This window comes from Eptesicus fuscus, chromosome 10 (assembly GCF_027574615.1).
Source record: "Eptesicus fuscus isolate TK198812 chromosome 10, DD_ASM_mEF_20220401, whole genome shotgun sequence".
NCBI classification, from domain to species: domain Eukaryota; kingdom Metazoa; phylum Chordata; class Mammalia; order Chiroptera; family Vespertilionidae; genus Eptesicus; species Eptesicus fuscus.
Window position 1 is genome coordinate 21,112,973 of NC_072482.1, and position 20,122 is coordinate 21,133,094.

A 20,122-nucleotide genomic window follows, 5' to 3' on the forward strand; every position below is an offset into this window, starting at 1 on the left:
TATTTTCTGTAATCCTCTAATTCAGTGCAGAAGCCAAACTTCCTCCTGGCGTTTCCTCAGAGAGCCGGCTTTGAGGGCCCCCTGGTGGCTAAGAGAATTAAAATCCAAAGAGCAATGTTTACAAAATGGCCTAAGGTCTATACAGCAAACCCTCGATTTATATTGTCAGGCAGTGGCACTGAAGAGTAAAATCACATCGAAATGGTGTACAATAGTCCAAATTTGCTGCCATCCTACACAATTCCATAATACAGACCTCTGGGTGTTAGGATGTCCATGTCTGGTTCCATGGTGTAAATTAGTCTTCAAATGAGTGTAAAAGTTTCTCTTCCTGCAAGAGGTTAGAAGGAGCAGGCCAAAAGCCCACCCTCACTCTGACACCAACTGCAAGTTCAAGGGGGGTGCCCCCAAAAACACCCTGAGGTTCATCAAGCCGCTCAAAGAACTCACAGAACTCACGGAAAGCTGTTATACTCACAGCTACGATTTATTACAGGGAGAGGATACAGACGGAAACCAGCCAGGGGAAGAGATGCATGGGGCGGGGTCCAGGAGGGTCCAAACTTGAGCTTCCAGATGTCCTCTCTGTGGAGCCGTGGGCGCATGAACTCCTCCTGGCAACCATGTGGGACATGGAGTATTGTCAACCGGGAAGCCCACCCAAGCTTTGAGTCCCGAATTTTTATTGGGGCTCCATCACATGGGCAAAATTGACTGCCCATGTGGTTGATCCGACTCCAGCTCCTCCATAGTTGAGCTGACACCACAAGACCCAAAGCCCCCACCCTACATGGCATTATTGCTGTGGCTCAAATCACACTGTTAGTTACTATCTGGCTGGCTTAAGGCCACCAGGCAAACAAAGACACTCCTATCAGGCATGACATTCCAAGGACTTAGAGGTCACCTCCCAGAGGCAGAGGTCAGACCTGTCTTTGGTCGGGCCTTTGGGAAGGGTGAGTCTTTTCCCTGCACACTCCCTCGCTTTCTTCTTTTCCTTGGCTCTTGCTCTCGGGATCCTGGCCGGAGCCTGGGTGTCTCCTTCAGGAGCAGTAGACTGGCCACCACTGCTCCTGGGGCCTGGTCCAGTGCTACACGTGTCACCAAGCCCTTGCTCATCCAGAAATTCTAAATATTAGCGTGACAACAGAGTGCTCACACTGTGAAAGCGCGAACACAAACAACTACCTGGATGTCTACATTTGATTTTCCTCCAATAAAACACCAGGGCCCTTGCTATGAGTGTGATAGGCATTAATGATCACCTCATGGCTATTTTTTTTTTTTAATCCGAGCAAAAACCCTTCCTGCAGTAAGGGATGAATATGTCCCCGGTATAGCCCCTCATGGAAAACGTGTTTTTCCTTAGTTTTTAAATTTCTGAGTATTAGATAGTCCAAAACCAGCATTTCTTCCTTTTCCAAAAGTACTTCTGCTGTTTACACATCGATCTCCCCCACTGTGTGGTACATTTCCCTAGAGCGGGGGCTCTATTCTAGGGTTCTGCCTCCAGGAACCCTGCTTGGCACATAATAGGTGCTCAATTAACATAAAATCAGCACATGTTTAAAGCAGCATGAATAAACCATCCTTTCGGTCTGAGATGAAAAAAATTCAAGCCTACAAATGAACATTTGAGTAATAAGACAAATGTGACATACACTTATATTTTCTAACACATATATAAAATATAACTGAAGAGATATATAAATGATAACTATGTTTGCCTGTGGGGAGAACCAGGTAGCTGGGGGCAAGGCTGAAAAGAATACTTCCAACTGTACGGCCTTCTATACCTTTCTGAACCATGTAATTGTAGATTCCAAATAATTTAATTTAAAAATTCTAGCAACAGGACAATGATTTGTAAATTCTTTATTTTGGCTAATATCGACTGCACTCATCACGAACTATGGATTTATAATAGCTCAGAGAGAGATACTCACTAGATAGTCTGTTGTTATTAAACACTAAAAATTGGGAAGAGACCAGGCGGGGTTTAGAATGGGGTAAGGAGAGATGAAAAAAAGCTCCAGGGAGAACTTGAGGTCTCGCCCAACCCTGTTATCAGGAAATGAGTTCAGATCAGATCTAACATACGTGTCAGCCTCTCCACAAAGGTTTTCAGAAAAAGGACCCATAACAATTATCCACTGGACATAAACATGTCAGTGTTCCTACAAGAGATCTCCTTGACATGAAAGACCCAACTTAGGAACAATTATACAGAGCACCACGACAGAGCGGGGATCAGGCAGCCTGCCATCAACTAAGATACTAGTGTGGACACAGCCATCTCTAGGGGAAGTTCTCACTCACAAACATCGGTGTTGATTTACGGCATAAAGACGTTGTAGACGGTTCTCACGTAGATCTCGTCGGGAGGTGGCTTCTTCTTGCTGCCAGGTTCAAGGAATTTCCTAATTGTGGGGACATTACTTACTTTCACTGAGTACTCCTGAAAATGGAAAACACAGAAGTTCAAGGCTGACCACAAGGGTATGAGTCACTATGAAAATATGGTTGCTCAAAATGGCCATCTATCAAAGTTTGTTCAGAAAGGATTTACTACAGGGATCCAACCAGAACTGTAACCCAGCATCGTTTAGGGTCTGATCTCCGGGTACGATTATTTATACTCTCTGCTGGTATCTGGACCAGGCTTTATGCAAATCTCACGGTTCACACCAAAATGTGAATTTTTTTCAGAGATAGCAATATTAAAAAGATACTTAAAATAGGATTATGATACTGGCTTAAACAGAAAAAGAGAAAGGGAAAAGAAAAAAAGACTTGGGAAGTACGGTATCTTAAAAAATTGATCTGCCCAGAGAAAACGCATGAGTCATTTAAATAAAAGTGTTTCAAAAAGTCATCAGATAGTGCAATTTAGATTTTAAGATTCAGCTTTCTTGGACTTTTTCACTTCTAATAGCAAATGAATCCTCTCTCGGGCTACGTGTGAGAGATGGCCAGTTGTATTTTTTGTAGCCTAGGGCTCAGATACCAGATATTTATGTAAACTGGAATGGAAGAAATAAATCATATTTTACATTCATAGAGTTACATCTTACCAACTCTCAGTAACTGAGAAAAAATTCTATTTGAGCCTGGCCTGTGTGGCTCAGTGGTTGAGCTTCGACCTATGAACCAGGAGGGTTCAATTCCCCCTCGGGGCACATGCTAGGGTTGTGGGCTCGATCCCTAGTAGGGGGAGTGCAGGAGGCAGCCTACTGATGATTCTCTCTCATCACTGATGTTTCTATCTCTCCCTCTCCCTCTCCCTTCCTCTCTCTGAAATTAATAAAAACATTTTTGTTTAAAAAGTCTATTTGATCTAGTAAAAATTTTGAATTATATGAAGAAGTGTATATCCATTATATATAATTATTCTAATAAAATCTTTCAAAGTAAAGAGGTCATTTACTTAAAAAGCTAGTATTTATTAAATGTTGATTGTAAACAAAGCACCGCCTTCATTAATTATGCACACACACATAAACATACATATGTTACTAATATTAACAAAAACTATTCTAATCATGTCAATGCTATGGAAATATGACAATCTTCTTTTTATTACTTATTTGAAATATTTATACTACTTAATTTTGAATATTATACCAATATTGAAAAGCTTGTTTCCTAGGATTTATCATTTAAAGATTTACGTGGGGCTTATACTTATTATCCTACCTAATAATAGACAAATATGCAAATTGACCATACCTTTGCTATGCCCTCAATTGGCCAGGAGGCGCGGGAGGGCGGGACTCGGGGTGGCCGGGGTGGCCGATTGGGCCGGCGGGACACTGGGCTCGCGTCGCCAGCAGTAGCTCGAGCTCAGCGTCTGCGCCATGGCTGTGCTGCGGCACAGAAGGGGCCTCTGGGGTAGCGAGCTCACGTCCCACCGCGGACCATCAAAAGCGGGGGAGCTGGGTGCCTGTCCGCTCAGGCATCAGGCCTTTCAGAAGCCTTCGCCGCGCCAGAGGCTTCTGAAAGGCCTGGTGCACCAGCGGACAGGCACCAGCGATCAAAAGCAAAAGCGTGGGAGCTGGGTGCCTGTCTGCTCAGGCACCAGGCCTTTCAGAAGCCTCCGCCGCGCTGGAGGCTTCTGAAAGGCATGGTGCACCAGCGGACAGGCACCCAGCTCCCCCGTGATCGAAAGCGAAAGCGTGTAGGGGACCCTACACGTGCATGATTCAATCATGCACTGGGCCTCTAGTTTATAATAAAACTGTAGTGACTCTTGACTTTTTAAAACTCTTTAGTTAATGTAGGAATGACCCTTTAATTAAACTTAGATCTGGTGTTAGATCCTGAAGTCCTTTAATATTGATACTTGATCTGATCAGAGATTAAAACTGTATTTACACAAAAGTGCCTGGTGTTTAAACACATGTCACTAGCATTATGGATGGAAAACACTAGTAGGTCCCTAGGCTACTTCAAGGACCTATTGGTATTCAAGTCAAGTTAAACCATGTTCATCTCTGTGCCTTCAAGAAGAAATGAACATGTGGTTAAACTATAGAATGGCTATTTGCCTTGTTGAATATTTTTATTCTCATTAAACTGGTGGTGGTTGTCCTGGTTAGTGTATATCAGAATGATACCTACTGGATTTGGAGTTATTATTATTTTTTAATATATGTTTTTATTTATTTCAGAGAGGAAGGGAGAGGGAGGGAGATAGAAACATCAATGATGACAGAGAATCATTGATCAGCTGCCTCCTGCACACCCCCTACTGGGGATCAAGCCTGCATCCTAGGCAAGTGTCCTGACCAGGAATTGAACCATGACTGCCTGGTTCATAGGTCAACGCTCAACGACTGAGCCACACCTGCTGGGTGGAAAAATTATGATTTTTTTTAAAGTATGTGTGTTACTCTTTGGAGATGAAGTGTGTGTCTTTCCTGGCCTTTGACAACTTGGTCAAAGATGTGTCAATGTGGTCTATTTCAGGGTTGACAATCTTTCCATAAAGGACCAATTAGTAAATATTTTAGGCTATAAAGGCCATATACATTATCTCTCACAGAACTACTCAACTCTGCCATGGTCGCACGGAAGCAGCGTAGGCAATGCATAAATGAATGGGTGTGGCTTTGTGCCAATAAAACTTATCTATGGACACTGAAATTTGAACTTCATATAATTTCATGTGTCATGAAACATTATTACTCTTTTGGCACTTTTTCCAACCATGTGAAAATGCAAAAGTCATTGTTAGCTCAAGAGCTGTACGAAATCAGATGGCAGGCCTGATTTGGCCTGGGCTGCGGGGGCTGTAGTTTGCCCACCCCCAGGATAGAGGAAAGCCCATCGGACTTGCAGATATAGGCTAAGGTTCCAGTCAAAACTCAGGGACCCACTAGCTGGGCCATCTCAGCTGCTGACTTCTTTACTTTGGGTCTCTATTTCTTCACATGTATAGTGAAGGCTTTGGAAAAGGCTCGTTTTTTAAAGCCCCTTTCTGCTTCAAAATTCTATCATCAATCCTGCCAGAACAACAGTGAGCAATAAGCTGAGCCATACACAGGTCTTTCCTTGGAAATTCTGGGAAGAGGAATGGTGGGAACTCTGGGATGATGTTCAGGGTGCCTCTCATTCACTCTCAGAACGCAGGCTTGGACATTTCCAGTTTGACACATGACTTCTGAGACAGGGAGCCAGGCCCTGGTGAGGTGACTGTCTTTGATGCTGATGCTCATGCCCTCCCCTTCAGAATGTTAAGCAGTAACAGCTGAGGAGCACCCTGCCCGTGCAATGACTTCTATGGCCAAGTCCCTATTGGCTAACTCCAGGAATTGTCCCAAGAGTGTAGTTACGGAACAAAACGAAGATAAGTGATCTTTCATCTTACAGATCTGGGGAGTGGAAAAACAATTTCAAACCTGTACCTTCATTTCATTTTACCAACTAGACTCTAAAAATGTTACACACACACACACACACACACACACACACACACACACACAGCCAACCAATCCACAGACACCGAAGGCAGGCCTGAAAGTTCTGGGCCAATCTTCTAAAATGTGCTTTTGTTTACCTGGAGGTGAGGAAATGAAGCCAGGATATTGGGGATTTTCTCCTCTAGAGCCAAAATGGTCTGGAGTAGAACCACGTCTGCAAGGCTCAGCTGATTGCCCACGAGGAACCTTTGTCCATGCTCCCTCAGAACCTGCACGAGTAAGTGTTCTGCATTGGTCACAGTACTCTACACAGAGAGGCTGATGAAGCTTTCGAACCAGTGCCGTTTCTGAGAAGGGGTGACACTCTGGCCTTATCCTTTCACCTCTTTATTAATAAAAGCAGGCTTCCTTGCAAAGCTTCAATTAAGAGGAAGCTCCCTATGTCAGAATGTGTGTGGACAAAAGGTATAGAAATTACAGCACCGTGAAATATCTGCTTTATATCTGAATGAAACACTGTAAAGGGAAAGGACATATTAATTCTGGATTTATGCTTTCAAAGAATACATCGATTCCATAAATACATCTACAGAAAATGATGCAGCCCTCATGAATTCAGGAGGCTGGGGGAGGTGGAGAGCGCTGTAGGAAATAAGCTATAGATCCTCGCCAAGGAGTCTGATCTTGTTTGCCAGTGGTTTTTACAAACATCAGCACTCGTCGTGATCAACTGGATGTCACTATAAAAAAAGCAGGCTTCCTGGCAAAGCTTCTAAGCCAGAAAAAAATGAAAAGCACGAGAGTTCATCTTGCTCCCATTCTGAGAGTACCATAGAGGTGCAGAGTCACAGGAACCGCGGTAGGAGAGGGAAGATCCCGTTGGCAGAGAACTCTCAGGTGCTCACGAGAGTGAGGATGTGTGTGTGGTGTGTGTGATTGACAGGGACCCCACACATGATTCCAAATCAAACAGCCAGTTGCAGCCAGAGTGGGGGAGCACAATGAATGAGGGCTGAGTTTCATTCCCAACTCTCCTCCTCCACACATCACTCCATCTCTCAGTGATTCTGCTTCATTACGTATAAAAGAGGGGTAACCATTTTTAGCTCAGGTGTTGGGAGGAGCCCTGACATTATGTGGGCCACAGGGACTTAAGAACCAGCAACAGACTTTCCCCAAGGCACCTGCTCCTCCCAGGTCACCCCACATTTCTGCATTAGCGTATTTTACATTCACAGAGTGCCTGTGGGCAAGAGAGCATGGAAGCAAGTGATGGAAACACCCAGGAAATACCTCCCCTTCTCAGATCTAATTCCATGAAGATGGCCAGAGGACGTTTGCCAATTCCATATTTTTACGTTGTCTTCTTGTGTGTGTGTTTTTTACTTGAAACATTCAAACACAATTCCCCTCAGCTGAGAAAAAGGAGTTTGAAGTTCAGAAAAGCAGTAAGACAAGGTAAATTACAAAACAGAAAAAAAGAGCAAAGGGAAATAAAGAGCAGTGGTTCTTCTCTTCACATCAAACTGTTAAGTAGGATGTCTGATACAACGCTGCTCAGCAAACGTCTATGGGATGAAAGAGCGAACGGATTAGGGAGAGTCTGCTTGTCTGTATCTTACACAGGGCGGGCATGGGGTGAACGTAAGGAATGATGACGCACCGAGTGGTGAGCCCAGATTTTCCCAGATTTCTGATAATGTGGTCCCAGTGGGTCTGAGAGCTCCAGGCCACCCTGGCTTTGTGCTCAGGGCTACTGTCCACTCTCAGGGGTCCAGCCGGCTTAGTCCAGCGGGGCTCAGCCTCACATTGTCCTGAGCTGGAAGGGGCATTGGTGGCAGCTCCCTGGTGGTCTGGTTATGCTCTTTTCATAGGCTTCTCCGCCACCTACCTTTTCAAACACAGGGAAGTACCGGAGAATAGCCTTCTGGGCCATGCTAACCACTTCCTTCTGTTGATCATCTGGTTTCAGGAAAGGGTGCATGATAATCAGCTCCAGCAGATCCAGCGTCCCCTCCACATACATGTCAATCCTTAAAACGAAAAGGCAGGTTTCTTAGTTTCCCCTTCTTAGAACTCACCGGCTTCCACAACTAAGAATTCAGAGTGCTTTTTCCCATAAGGCTCTGGCATCTGAAGTACCAAGAACATTTATCTACACCTGTCTCTTATGAGGAAAGATGCAAACAATTCTAGTTATAATTCGGAAAATTCCTTCAGGAAGACCTGTACAAATCAGACAGCGCAATAGCCATGACGGCCCTCTCTCCCCAGCCCCTACTCCTTCACTCTCACTCCACACACATGCGCAGTGTGCATGGAATGCCACATTTATAAAAAAAAAGAGTGGATACCATTTCTGGAATGCCTGGTATGCATCAGGCATGGTGCTAAACACTCTGCATCTGTGAGTTCACAGGATCCTATGACATTATGAGGAATGTGCTATCACTACCCCCACTGCACAGGACACTCATCAGGATCCAGCTTAACACACTGCCTGGGGCCATGCATCCAGGAGGTACAAGGACCAGGCTCTGAATTCAAATTATAATTCAAGGCACAGTATCCCAGGCCTCAGATGTCACAGCAGCTTCCTATTCCTAATACTCAATGGTAACAGATTTGCAAGAAAGGTAAAAAGTATTAGCAAAGCATTTAAAGATGTTGAAACCTGCAACCACCACATTCCCGATATCGGCTCCACTACCTGAATTCAATTCCTTTCTATCATTTTACTCAGATTCTCTGTACTGATTTCCCAACTGGCCTTCATGACCATTCCAGGCGTCCATTCCCTGTCCACACTAGTGACCCCAGACATAAAGTAGACAGGGTGCTGCAAGGCATCAGGAAGCTGACACGTGACAACACTCAAGAGGGGCCACATTACAGGGTTCTCTCCTTGAGGTCCCTGCCGAAGAGATTGTGCTTGTCCGCGATGTAGTGGAGAATGCTCCGGGTCTGCACCAACTTCATGCCGTCAATCTCAACCATTGGCACTTGCTGGAACAGCAGGTGGTTACCTGAGAAGAGAGCCCAGAGTTAGAGGTGATCTTGTCCCTGTCCCCTGGCCCCTAAGAAAGTGCTTTGGGGAACGAAAAAGGACAGTGGGGCCACAGAGCCTTAGGAAATGGTATAAACCCCCCTGATGACAGATAGGTAACCTCAACTTCATTCGGGGGAGCAGATTTCGCCATAAAAGAAGCCTGGCCGAGCCGGCGTAGCTCAATGGTTGAGCATCAACCTATGAACCAGGAAGTCACAGTTCGATTCCCAGTCAGGGCATATGCCCGGGTTGTGGCCTCGATCCCCAGTGTGGGGTGTGTAGGAGGCAGCAGATGGATGATTCTCTCTCATCATTGATGTTTCTATCTCTCTTTCCCTCTCCCTTCCTTTTTGAAATCAATAAATATATATATATATATTTTAAAAGAAGCCTGAAAACTCGCTTTGTTTAAAACTTGCCCCTTTCATTTTCACCCCTGGAAAAACACCTCCCCACAGTGAAAGGGGGTGGAAATGGAGTGAAGACATTTCTTCAGAGCTCTGCTGGCCGATAACAGTAGCTAGTAGCTGCACGTGTCTAGTGAAGCCTACGTTGAAATTAATGAAAATGTGAAAATTCTGCCAAAACCGGTTTGGCTCATGGATAGAGCGTCGGTCTGCGGTCTGAAAGGTCCCAGGTTCGATTCCGGTCAAGGGCATGTACATTTGTTGCAGGCACATCCCCGGTGGGGGGTGTGCAGGAGGCAGCTGGTCGATGTTTCTCTCTCATCGATGTTTCTAGCTCTCTGCCCCTCTCCTTTCCTCTCTGTAAAAAGTCAATAAAATATATTTTAAAAAAAAAAAAGAAAAGAAAATGTGAAAATTCGGCTCCTTAGTTACACTAGACACATTTCCAGTGCTCAGTAGGCACAGAGGCCACTGGTTCCTGCCCTGGCCAGTGCAGAAGAGAACGTTCCCATCCCTGTAGGATGTTCCCCTGACTGCACTCTCCTGACCACGACGCCTGAATCACCCACTGCCACGCAGGTCCACCCGTGGGCTTGTCCCTTTCACAGCCATAGACCACGGACTACCAAGTTAGCTGTCTCCGGTCAAAACGTAACCCAGTACTTTCTTCAACAAACGTGCATCCAACACTCTCAAACCCCAGGGAGAGATGCAAGTACAGGGGCTCCAAGGCTGGGGGTCGGTGGGGGCGGAGAGGCAATGAGCACTCAGCACGTGCCTCAGGCTGTCAGGCAGTGTCAACTGACAGGTGGCCTTGCAGCCTGTACAGCTGGTCCCACTCAAGGGCATCCTGTGGTTGGGAGGGAGGCTGGGTATTTCTATGGGGCCTGGGTGTGGAGCGGGTAGGGCTGATCGGGAGTGAATGCGGGCCTTTTATTGATTCCATTTGTTTGGTATTCACTTTGGAAACGCGGCCCAGCATAAACGGGGACTTTTACCTGCACACCTTAGGCAGGTCCCATGCCTCAGAGAATTTGGAGGAGGACAAGGAGGAGGGGCAAGGAAGAGGAGGAGGGAAGGGATGACGAAGATGGAGGAAGGGGTAAAGGAGCTTGGAGGAGGGCAGGGGAGGAGAGAGGGATGGAGAAGGGCTTATGTGGATGGAACGAAGAACTGCTCTCTCCCTTCAGCTCTTACAGAACCCTGGATCAGAAGCGATTTCCTCCAAGTTTCTGCGATTATTCCCTCTCGCTGGTCTGGTTTAGAACATTGTCTTGAATGTTTAGTGTCACAGGGTCTTCGCCCTTCCACATACATGTCAGCTCTTTTTAAAAAACCAGCATTACCGAGTCGTCTCCTCGCCACACTCACCGTCCTGCAGCTTCTGCAGCTGTTCTTTTGTTTCCAAAAATTCTTCCTCGAACTAAATTGTGAAAAAGAAAAGGTACATGTCACTACAGGTCCAGGACTACACATTCCAAGTTAAACTGCTGCAAAGTCCCAGGGAAAGAGCACACGTTGTACCCACACCTTGGTTTCTAAAGATCACTGCACGCTAAGGAGACCAGGGCTCCTGGGAGAAAAGGTGGATTCTGTCACGTCAGGAAACAGGGACGATCACAGACAAAGAGCTGTGGCAAAAGCAAAGGCACTCAGGACCCTACCTGTGGGTCAAATCTGGGACAACTCAAGCATCAAAAAGAGTGATGTCAGTTATGGATTATAATACACACCAACCAAACCCCCCCCACCCCCTACCCCCACCCCCCGTCCAGAATGATGATACTAAAAAGCGGGCAGGGGGAGAAGAAAGTTGTTGTTTTTTTAATATAGTAGAAATAATGCTAGTTATGCTAGTTAATGTATAATTATGGCTAATTAATAAAATTAGGAAAGAGCTAATTTGCGACCTACAATGAAATTATTGGGCCATGGGCACAGACTATTCACACAATCTCAAAATATTCCCCACGAGTTACTTCATTATGGCAAAGGAACAACGTTTCTTTGCAATGGAGAGATACGGGGGTCTCACCAGCTACCAACCACATGGTCAGACTCAGCTGCCCACTGGGGGACACTCCAAGCTATCCTGTGCTTCTGCTATGAGACAATTACAATAGCACTGTGAAAACATTGCCCAAAACACTGAACCTGGAGGTGGAAACCAAGCACATCCAGAATGCGGGAATTTTGCAACATAAATGGCCTGGATTCTTTCAAAGAGTCAAGAACATGGAGGGACGGGGGGCAGAGGGGGCAGTGGAGGAAGCAGATACTGTTCTAGATGAAAGAGACTTAACAACCCAAAGCCTGAATCTTGACTCGATCTTGGATGGGGCGGTACAGGGGACAGCTATAACTGCTACACAAATATAAGAGACTAAAGGCCTGGTGCACGAAATTCGTGCACGGGGGCGTGTTCCTCAGCCCAGCCTGCACCCTCTCCAATCTGGGACCCCTTGAGGGATGTCCAACCGCCTGTTTAGACCCTATCCCTCTCACAATCCAGGTCTGCTGGCTCCCAACCGCTCACCTGCCTCTGCCTGATTGCCCCTAACTGCTTCTATCTGCCAGCCTGATCACCCCTAACCACTCCCCTGACAGCCTGATCGACGCCTAACTGCTCCCTGGCCAGCCCGATTGCCCCTAACTGCCCTCCCCTGCCAGTCTGGTCACCCCTAACTGCCCTCCCCTGCTGACCCGGTCACCCCTAACTGCCCTCCCCTGCCGGCCTGGTCCCCCCCAACTGCCATCCTCTGCTGGCCTAATCACCCCTAACTGCCCTCCCTGCTGGCCTGATCGTCCACAACTGCCCTCCCCTGCAGACCTGGTCTCCCCCAACTTCCCTCCTCTGCCAGCCTGGTCACCCCTAACTGCCCTCCCTGCTGGCCTGATCACCCCTAACTGCCCACAACTGCCCTCCCCTGCAGGCCATCTTGTGGCGGCCATTTTTGTCCACATGGGGGCAGCCATCTTTGACCACATGGGGGCAGCCATCTATGTGGCTTGGAGTGATGGTCAATTTGCATATTACTCTTTTATTAGATAGGATATATAGTCATTAGGGGGACAACAGGGATTGTATATTAGACATTGTAAAGTTAACATTACTTTTCTTAGTTGTGACAATGATATTGTGGTTATCAGAACAGTTTATTCTCAGGAAGAAGATATGTGCTGATGTCTGCAACTTACTTTCAGAGGACTGAAGGAAATAGAAGCAGAGAGGGAGGAAGGGAGAAAGCAAATGTGGTAACTTGCTAACAATTAAGTTTAGTTGAAAGGTGTCCGTTGTACTCTTACAATTTTTCTGTAGGTTTGAACGCTTGCAAATTATAAAAAGTTTTTTTTTTTTTGGGGGGGGGGGGTCAGAAATGGAGTGAAAACAAGTTCTTCTTCTCTTGACATTATAAAATGTTCTAACACGACTTCATGTCAGGAAGAGGCCTCCTCCCACTGTGTCCCAGGATGTCTGTCCTTGTGCTGCTTCCGACTCAGCCAAGGGCGGGCGGAGCTGATGCACACAGAATCGACAGTGCCCCCTCCTCTGTCTCAACCAGCTGACCTTGGGGGAGAACTGGGATACGGGGTGTAGAGGGGCTTCTGCTATCCGCCAGGGTCTTCGTGGTGTGAGGAGAGGGGCCTCAGTGCCCCTGCACAGACACTCTATCCAGTGCTCAGGCCAGCAATGTTCTGGGCATTTGTCCAAACGCCCGGCTGGTCAGATATGGTGCTGGGGGTGCTCCCTCCACACGACTGCTCTCAGAATTTATGACCATGACCATTTAAAACACATGGGAAATAGGAGAGGGGGCGTCCGACCCCCGGCCCAACTTCAGTAGCTTAGAGACACCAAAATTGTACATTTTAATTTTATTCCCCCCACAGTATTTCATTGCTTATTTATCTGGAGAAACTCTTCCTTAGCTCAAATATTTATGTTTCATAGTTCAGGAACACAGGTCAGTGACAAACTTCCATGGAATTCAACCCAAAGAAATTCCTTACATTGCAAGATCACTTTGCTCTGAAAGAAACCAGCCTTCCTCGTCTCCTCTAAATCTTTCATGGAATCATAGCTTCTGTAGAAATCTGCACCTGCCTTCTTTCTTGGTTCGGCCACACCAAACTAATCGGAAGCTGCAAGCCCTAGGGATACAACGATGGCTCCAGCAACATGAAATCGCAGACGCTTGGCTAGAAGGCCGCATCTGAGGTTTTGGCCAAGCACTGGAAGACATGGGAGTCTATCTCTCCAACACCAACGTCCTTCCTGAGGGAGAACTGGATCCAGAATCGTGCATGTTAAAGACAAGTCCTTCCCAGTGATTCTGGTCCTGGTTTGGGATTTCTGGGACACGGCGCTCTCACTAGAAGACCTCACTTGCGTCAAGCTTTGTAAAACTACCTGTCAGTAAGAAGGAAATGGCACCAGGAGGGGAGATGAGAGGGAAGGAAAAAATCAGGTCGAGCTTGGAGGGACCTGTCAACTCTCATCCAATTGCTGCCGGTGGCTGGGTTTCCATCTACAACTAGTTGTCTCTGCTCCCTAACTTCGGAGAACTGCCCTTCCCACACCACAGCACTCACTTTTCAACACCCTCTCAGTTCTTTAAGTGAATTACCAGACGTCCTGCATTAGGAGCTCGTAGCCCTTGAGTCTTCTCTTTTATCTGCGTTGATTCCCCTCTTAACAAGGGGACCTGGCTGGAATCTGGGCTGGGGGTGGGGGTCTTCAGGTAAGTGGAGCCTCTGGCAGTGGAGAAGCAATGCCCAGCACAGAGCACTGTCCAAGGACTTGAACCAGTGACCAAGATGGAGGATGCTGACTCCCGAGTTAGGGCCTGCTGCCTTTCAGCAGGTTGCTACCTGTTTACTCAGATGTATGTGCCGTACCCAGCTGACTCAGCCGGATACTGTGACACTGGGACTCACAAACTCATCCACTGGCTGCCAGCCCATCCCTCCTGATGGTTTCGATCTGTATGAGCACAAACGTAGCTAAAATGTCCTTTGGCAAAGACATGGGGGGAGCTCTCCCAAATATCACCTTTTGGGACTTGCTCCTGTAAGCCATGTGGTCAGCCCCAGTGAGGGAGGCCAATCAAGCTCCTTCCACCCTGGTCAGAGGGGCGAGCCTAAGAGTCACGCTGGGCTAATTATTCCGTCCCATCTACCTGCCCACTGTGATTCGTCTAGGAGAGGCAGGTCACATGACCCACGTTCTTGTTTTGTTGAATTCATTGAGGGTTGGGTCTCCATCAATGAAACCAAGAACCCTGACTCATAGAAGAACAGGAGGGGCAAGGCACAATGAAGACTGGGAAGAGAGAGGATGTGATGAAGGATTATACTACATACACATATAAGACATCCATTTCAAACCTTATTACATGAACCAGAATTGTAAATTCAGAAGCATACAGGGTTAGACAGATGACATAAACAGACCAGGTTCAGGTGATGGGACCAAGAATTTTTCCACTCTCCCTCTTAACACAATTAGAAAATTCGTCCCAAGACAACAGGGGCTGAGGGGGACTGTGCTTCAAGGGCCCAGCTGTAGTGGCAGTCCTTACTCAGGCTCAGCAACGCTGCCTGTGCAAATGAGGGCCCGCTGTCATTAAAGCTTCCAGTTTCTCAAAAGAAGTCAGAAGTCAGCACTGTATATAAAAATGATACCAACTAACTTAGAAAACTGTAAACACGGTGTGAGAGTTATAATGGTGTGCAAAGAAGCCAAAACCCCAAACGCAAGGACCTTTATTTGTCATCTTTGGAGGTTGCCAGGGTAACAGTTCATTATTCTGAAAATGGATAGAGACCGAATCAAGCATTTATCTTGCCTTTCCTATATGAGCTGCACTTGGAAGTAACTAAATCATTAACGAGCGGGGATATTCTCTTTATAAGACAACCATGGTTAATGAATGCATGTGAAATGAAAGAAATAGAAAAATCGCCATTTTGTAATCCCCAGCAATGGTGAAGATCAACAGCTGCTAAAACCACTATCTGAAAGGGTAATGGGGGAACTTTATAACGCGTGGATCAGGCTGACGTCACCAGAACACACTGATCAAGCTCTGCATGGCTGAAAAGGAGACAGTCAGACATCATGCTCCCTGATGGCGTACTACAGAAATATGTCCACAGTATCCTTCTGTTGGGAGTCTGGCAGGGGGAAAAAACACACATAAATATGGACAGAAAAAAAGGAGCTTGGATTTGATCACAGCTCTGGATCCAACTAGCCATTTGCAGGAAATACAAAAAATAAGAGGAACATGTTAAAATGAGGGTAAGTCAGCTAAATGCAGAATGGGGGTGATTTTACAGGGCAGTTCTTCCACAAATAAATGTCATGAAACAAATGAAGATACTTAGCAACAATACCTTGGCTGTTAATACCATCCTATACAATAAAAGCCTAATATGCAAATTGTCCCCTCAACGGGGAGTTCGACCAGGGGCTGGGGCAGGGCCAGCCAGCCAACCACCTGTGGCCCCTCCCCCCAGCCGGCCCTGCCCCAGCAGCAGGCAGCCAGCCAGGGGAAGGGAAGCCCTGGCTGGCAGCTGGCAGCCTCTAGGGACCCTACCCATGCACAAATTTTGTGCACTGGGCCTCTAGTTTTCTAATAAAAGGGACCAGAGCTCCTTGAAGAAATACCTGGTTCTAGGGCCAGGGCTAGGAAAATATAAGAGCCTGGAGCATCTTGTTGTCAGAAAGTAAGAAATTGATGAAGGGGGAGGAAAAAAGAAAGGGGGTGGGGCTATGTGGAAAGGACACAGTCCCAATGGCCAAAGCTGGAACAATTTGTGCAACAAAGTAAAATATTACTGGATTATAACCCAAGGTGAAAAAATAAATATACTTAAGTTCATGCTGATATTAATAAATGACTGAATAAATAATTAAGTGGAGGGAAAAGACAAACTCCCTTACATAAGAATTCTAAATGTAAATAATCCCAGGAAGAGGAGCTTAATTCCCACCCTTTTGAGTGTGGGCTAAAAATGACTCGCTTCTAAAGAAACGAGGGGAAATGGACACTTTACCAGGGAGCTGGCAGAACCTCCTTCACCAAGTGACCAAGGCTAACAGCACCAGTGAGAAATCATGTTAATGTCATGTAACCCCTAATGTGATGCAATGAAAAGGGCACTTCGTCTCGGTGCTGTTCTTCCCCTGAACCCCAGTCCAACCATGAGAAAAATGTCAGACATACCCAAACTGGAGGGTTCTCCAAAAAACCTGACCAATTCTTTTCAAAACTGTCAAGGTCATGAAATAAAGACTGAGAAACTGTCACAGATGGAGGGAGACTAAGAAAACATATGACTCAATACAATGCTGGATCCTGGAACAGTAAAAAGGACATTAGTGAAAACACTAATTAAATTCGAGTAGTCTGTGGTTTAGTCATGCACCAGTGTTAATTCTGAGTAGTCTGTAGTTTAGTCATGCATCAGTGGTTATGTAAGATGTTATCAGTAAGGGAACCTGAGGGATGGTTATAGGGGAATGCTCAGCACTATCTTTATAACTGCTATAAATCTAAAATTTCTCCCAAATAGTTTAATTTTTTTCAACGCAGAGGAAACTGCTAAAGATTTTTTAAATACCGAAGGAAATATAATCAAATGCAATGTGTGGGCCTGATTAAGATCCAGACTGGAATAAACTAACTATAAAAAAAGACCAGTTTGAGACAATCAGGCTGAGTACTAGATAATAATAAAAAATTGTTAGTTTTGTAAGATGTAATAATGGTATTGTGGTCATGTTTTAAAATCCTCCTTTTTTAGAGATAAAAACTGATGATGTGATACGATGTTTAGATTTTGCTTTAAAATACTCCCAAAAAACAAGGGAGGGGAGGCAGTAGATAAAACAAGATTAGCATAACGTTGATGATTTAAAAAAAAATTTTTATTGAATTTATTGGGGTGACATTGGTTGATAAAATTATATAGGTTCAGGCGTACAACTGCATAATACATCATCTGTATATTATATTGTGTGTTCACCACCCAAAGTCAAGTCTCCTTCCATCACCATTTATTTCCCCCTTTACTTTATTGTACCACCCTCCAAACCCCTTTTCCCTTTGGAAATCACCAAATAAAGTTAACCGATTCTTGAGGCTGGGTGAAAGGTACAAAGAATTCATGGCAATGTCCTCTCTACCTTTGTTCCTACCTGAAAATTCCTGTAAGAAGCTAAAAGAACAGAACAAAAACACTGGGCAGACAAGAGATTTACCGGGACCTCGTATAATTAACACATATCGGGGAGTAATTGGCAAATGTCAGGTTCATTCCTTTTCTCCTTACTAATAAATATTTATTGGTGGTAGATCAGAAGCCAATGATTCAGTAAAAGTCAAAAGCAAAATAGAAATCCGTCCACTACATACCATTTATACAGGGGGGGTAAAGATGGAAAGGAAGGAATCCTCTGACTCCATGAAGCATGCCTGTAATGTTAGTGCGAGAGGACTACCCCATGTATGTTTTCCTCAAAAGTCTTAAAGGTGTAAGACACATCTGTGAAGAAACAACATAGAAGGTACCTCGACTCCAGCGGCAGCCAAAACCCATCGGATGGTTTCCATCCGGCCTCTGCCGTTGGGATAGTGGAGCTTGGGCTTCTTCTCGGCCATGGCGGTCTGTCAGGCTTTCTGAAAAACACACGCAGCATCTCCTCGTTCGTGTCCTCAACCCAGTGCTGGGGGCTCAATGAATATGCACGACCGGGGCACAGGAAACTGGCTTATTTTTTTTTTTTTTTTACTGCGTTTTCCTTCTCCCTCAACTCAGGAGAACCCTCCCACCATTTTAAAACATTAAAACAAAGCAAAACACCTCGGCTCTCATACTGTTTCTATGGTTTCTCGTTTGGATCTTGGGAAGCTGGGGCCACTGGTTGCAAAGGCATTGGTGCTCACGCTGAATTTCACAGATTCAAAGCATCTTATACTTTGAGCTTGTAAACCTTAAGAATCCCCAAATTCGGCCCGCAGAGGCCAGACGCGGAGGGTCGCAGAGAATCCTACACCCACTGGCACGTCTGCAAAGAAGTCACGCTTTCACACGCACCATCATAGTGGATGATCACAGGAACTGGAAGGCGGACAGGCCGAGTATTGTGCAACATGTGCGTCCGTCGTCACGCCTGCGGTAGCTGCCCAGGGTCCAGCACCTCCCCCACCCCCGCCCCCGCTGGGAGGTGAGCCCCGGCCCCCCTCGAGTGCGCCCAGGCTACAGACTCGGCCGCCCAGGCTGGACTCCGGTACCCCGCGTGCCCGCTCAGCCCAGGCTGGGCCACAGCGGCCGCCTCGCCCCGCGGAGGATCCAAGCCTAGTCTCTTTCGTCAATGGATTCAGACTCCCCAGAGCCAGTTAATAAAAATACGCACACTGAGCCAGGGACGACCCCAACCGCAGTCAAGGGGCCCACGTATACCCAGACGAAGGCGGGGCGGGAAGGACAAGAAGGGGGAGGGAGACAAAAGGAGGGTTGGGGGTTGGGGGATGGGGGATGGATGGTGGAATAAGAGTTCGGAGCCGAGAGAACAGAGAGGAGGATACACAAAACGAAGGGGAAAGAAGACGGGTGGGAGCGACAGGAAGGACACAGACCTGGAACCCGCTACCAGCGCCGGGAGTAGCACAAAGCGCACTGCGAGCAGCCTGCAGCGGGGCGGGACCAGCGGGCTGGGAGGAGGCGCTACCGGTGGGCGAGGCTCCGGGAAGATTTCACCAATCGAAAAGGCAGTGTTTAGCATGCTCACACCCATCTGCAAGGCATTCTGGATAATACAAAACAGCCCAAATTCAAGCCAGTTTTAACATTAATTTTAGCATTTTGAGAGATTAAATATGCTTGGAAGTGTTATTTAGATTTGAACTTTAATGAACAATTCTTATTAGAGATCTAGTTGGGTAAACAATCTCGTCCTATGTGTAAAGTGAAAGTTCTGGCCAGGTTTATATAGCCTGTGCTCGGCTTCTTCTCTCGGATGTGAGGGCGATCTGGCTGCGACATCTGTCACCCCATTGATCGCCAGGGTTGATTCGGCTGATCTGGCTGGCTAGGCGGGTGTCCCCCTCCTCCCTCACCGATCCGTGTTCGTCCCTCCCGAAGCTGCGCGCTCGGTCGAAGAGGACGACCTTCCCCCCAGAGGAGAGGACCGGTCTTCGGTCAAGGGTATACGAGTAGCTGCGCTCCCCTGCTAGAACCTCCAAACAAGCTCTCAAGGTCCATTTGTAGGAGAACGTAGGGTAGTCAAGCTTCCAAGACTCCAGACACATCCAAATGAGGCGCTGCACGTGGCAGTCTGCCTTTCTTTTCTAATTCCAATCAAAAATTACTTTTTTTTTTTACTTTTTTGTCTTATATCAAGTACACAATAGATGAGCAATTTAAAGTTAAAAATATATGCTTACTTCTGCTGTTTCCCTAACTGTAATTTTTTTATTTTTGTTGTTTGACTGTAGATGTTTTTGATTATATTGCCTTTGAGAACCTGTGGTAGGTTTATCTGACAGAAGTGTGAAGAATAAATTGGGACAGTGGGGTATAAGGTGAAGGATGAGATGGGGAAGGGAGAAAGAGAAAAAAATCTAAAATGACTCCCCCCACACACATTTCCTTTTCCACTTTCCTATTTTTCATCACATTTATTGTCATCTAAAATACCATACATTTTATTTTGTTGCCTGTAGATTTGATAGAAT

The 20,122-nt window shown here is 46.2% G+C and overlaps 1 protein-coding gene across 4 annotated transcripts; it reads right to left on the bottom strand.

The window, feature by feature from the left end:
* Positions 1-466: 466 nt before the first annotated feature.
* On the bottom strand, positions 467-19,094 carry LOC103292350 (glutathione S-transferase A4). Of its 4 annotated transcripts, none has more exons than XM_008151916.3 (8): positions 19,025-19,094; positions 17,957-18,064; positions 10,749-10,800; positions 8,815-8,947; positions 7,813-7,954; positions 6,059-6,190; positions 2,320-2,458; positions 467-614 (listed from the first exon to the last, which is right to left on the bottom strand). In XM_008151916.3, the coding sequence occupies exons 2-7, from the start codon at positions 18,044-18,046 to the stop codon at positions 2,336-2,338; spliced, it is 672 nt and encodes a 223-aa protein (XP_008150138.1). In that variant the 5' UTR covers positions 18,047-18,064; positions 19,025-19,094; the 3' UTR covers positions 467-614; positions 2,320-2,335. The 4 variants fall into 4 exon arrangements, with proteins under 4 accessions (XP_008150138.1, XP_054578074.1, XP_054578073.1 ...); XM_054722099.1 differs by lacking the exon at positions 19,025-19,094 and adding an exon at positions 18,804-18,982; XM_054722098.1 differs by lacking the exon at positions 19,025-19,094 and adding an exon at positions 18,483-18,593.
* Between the last annotated feature and the right edge of the window lie 1,028 nt (positions 19,095-20,122).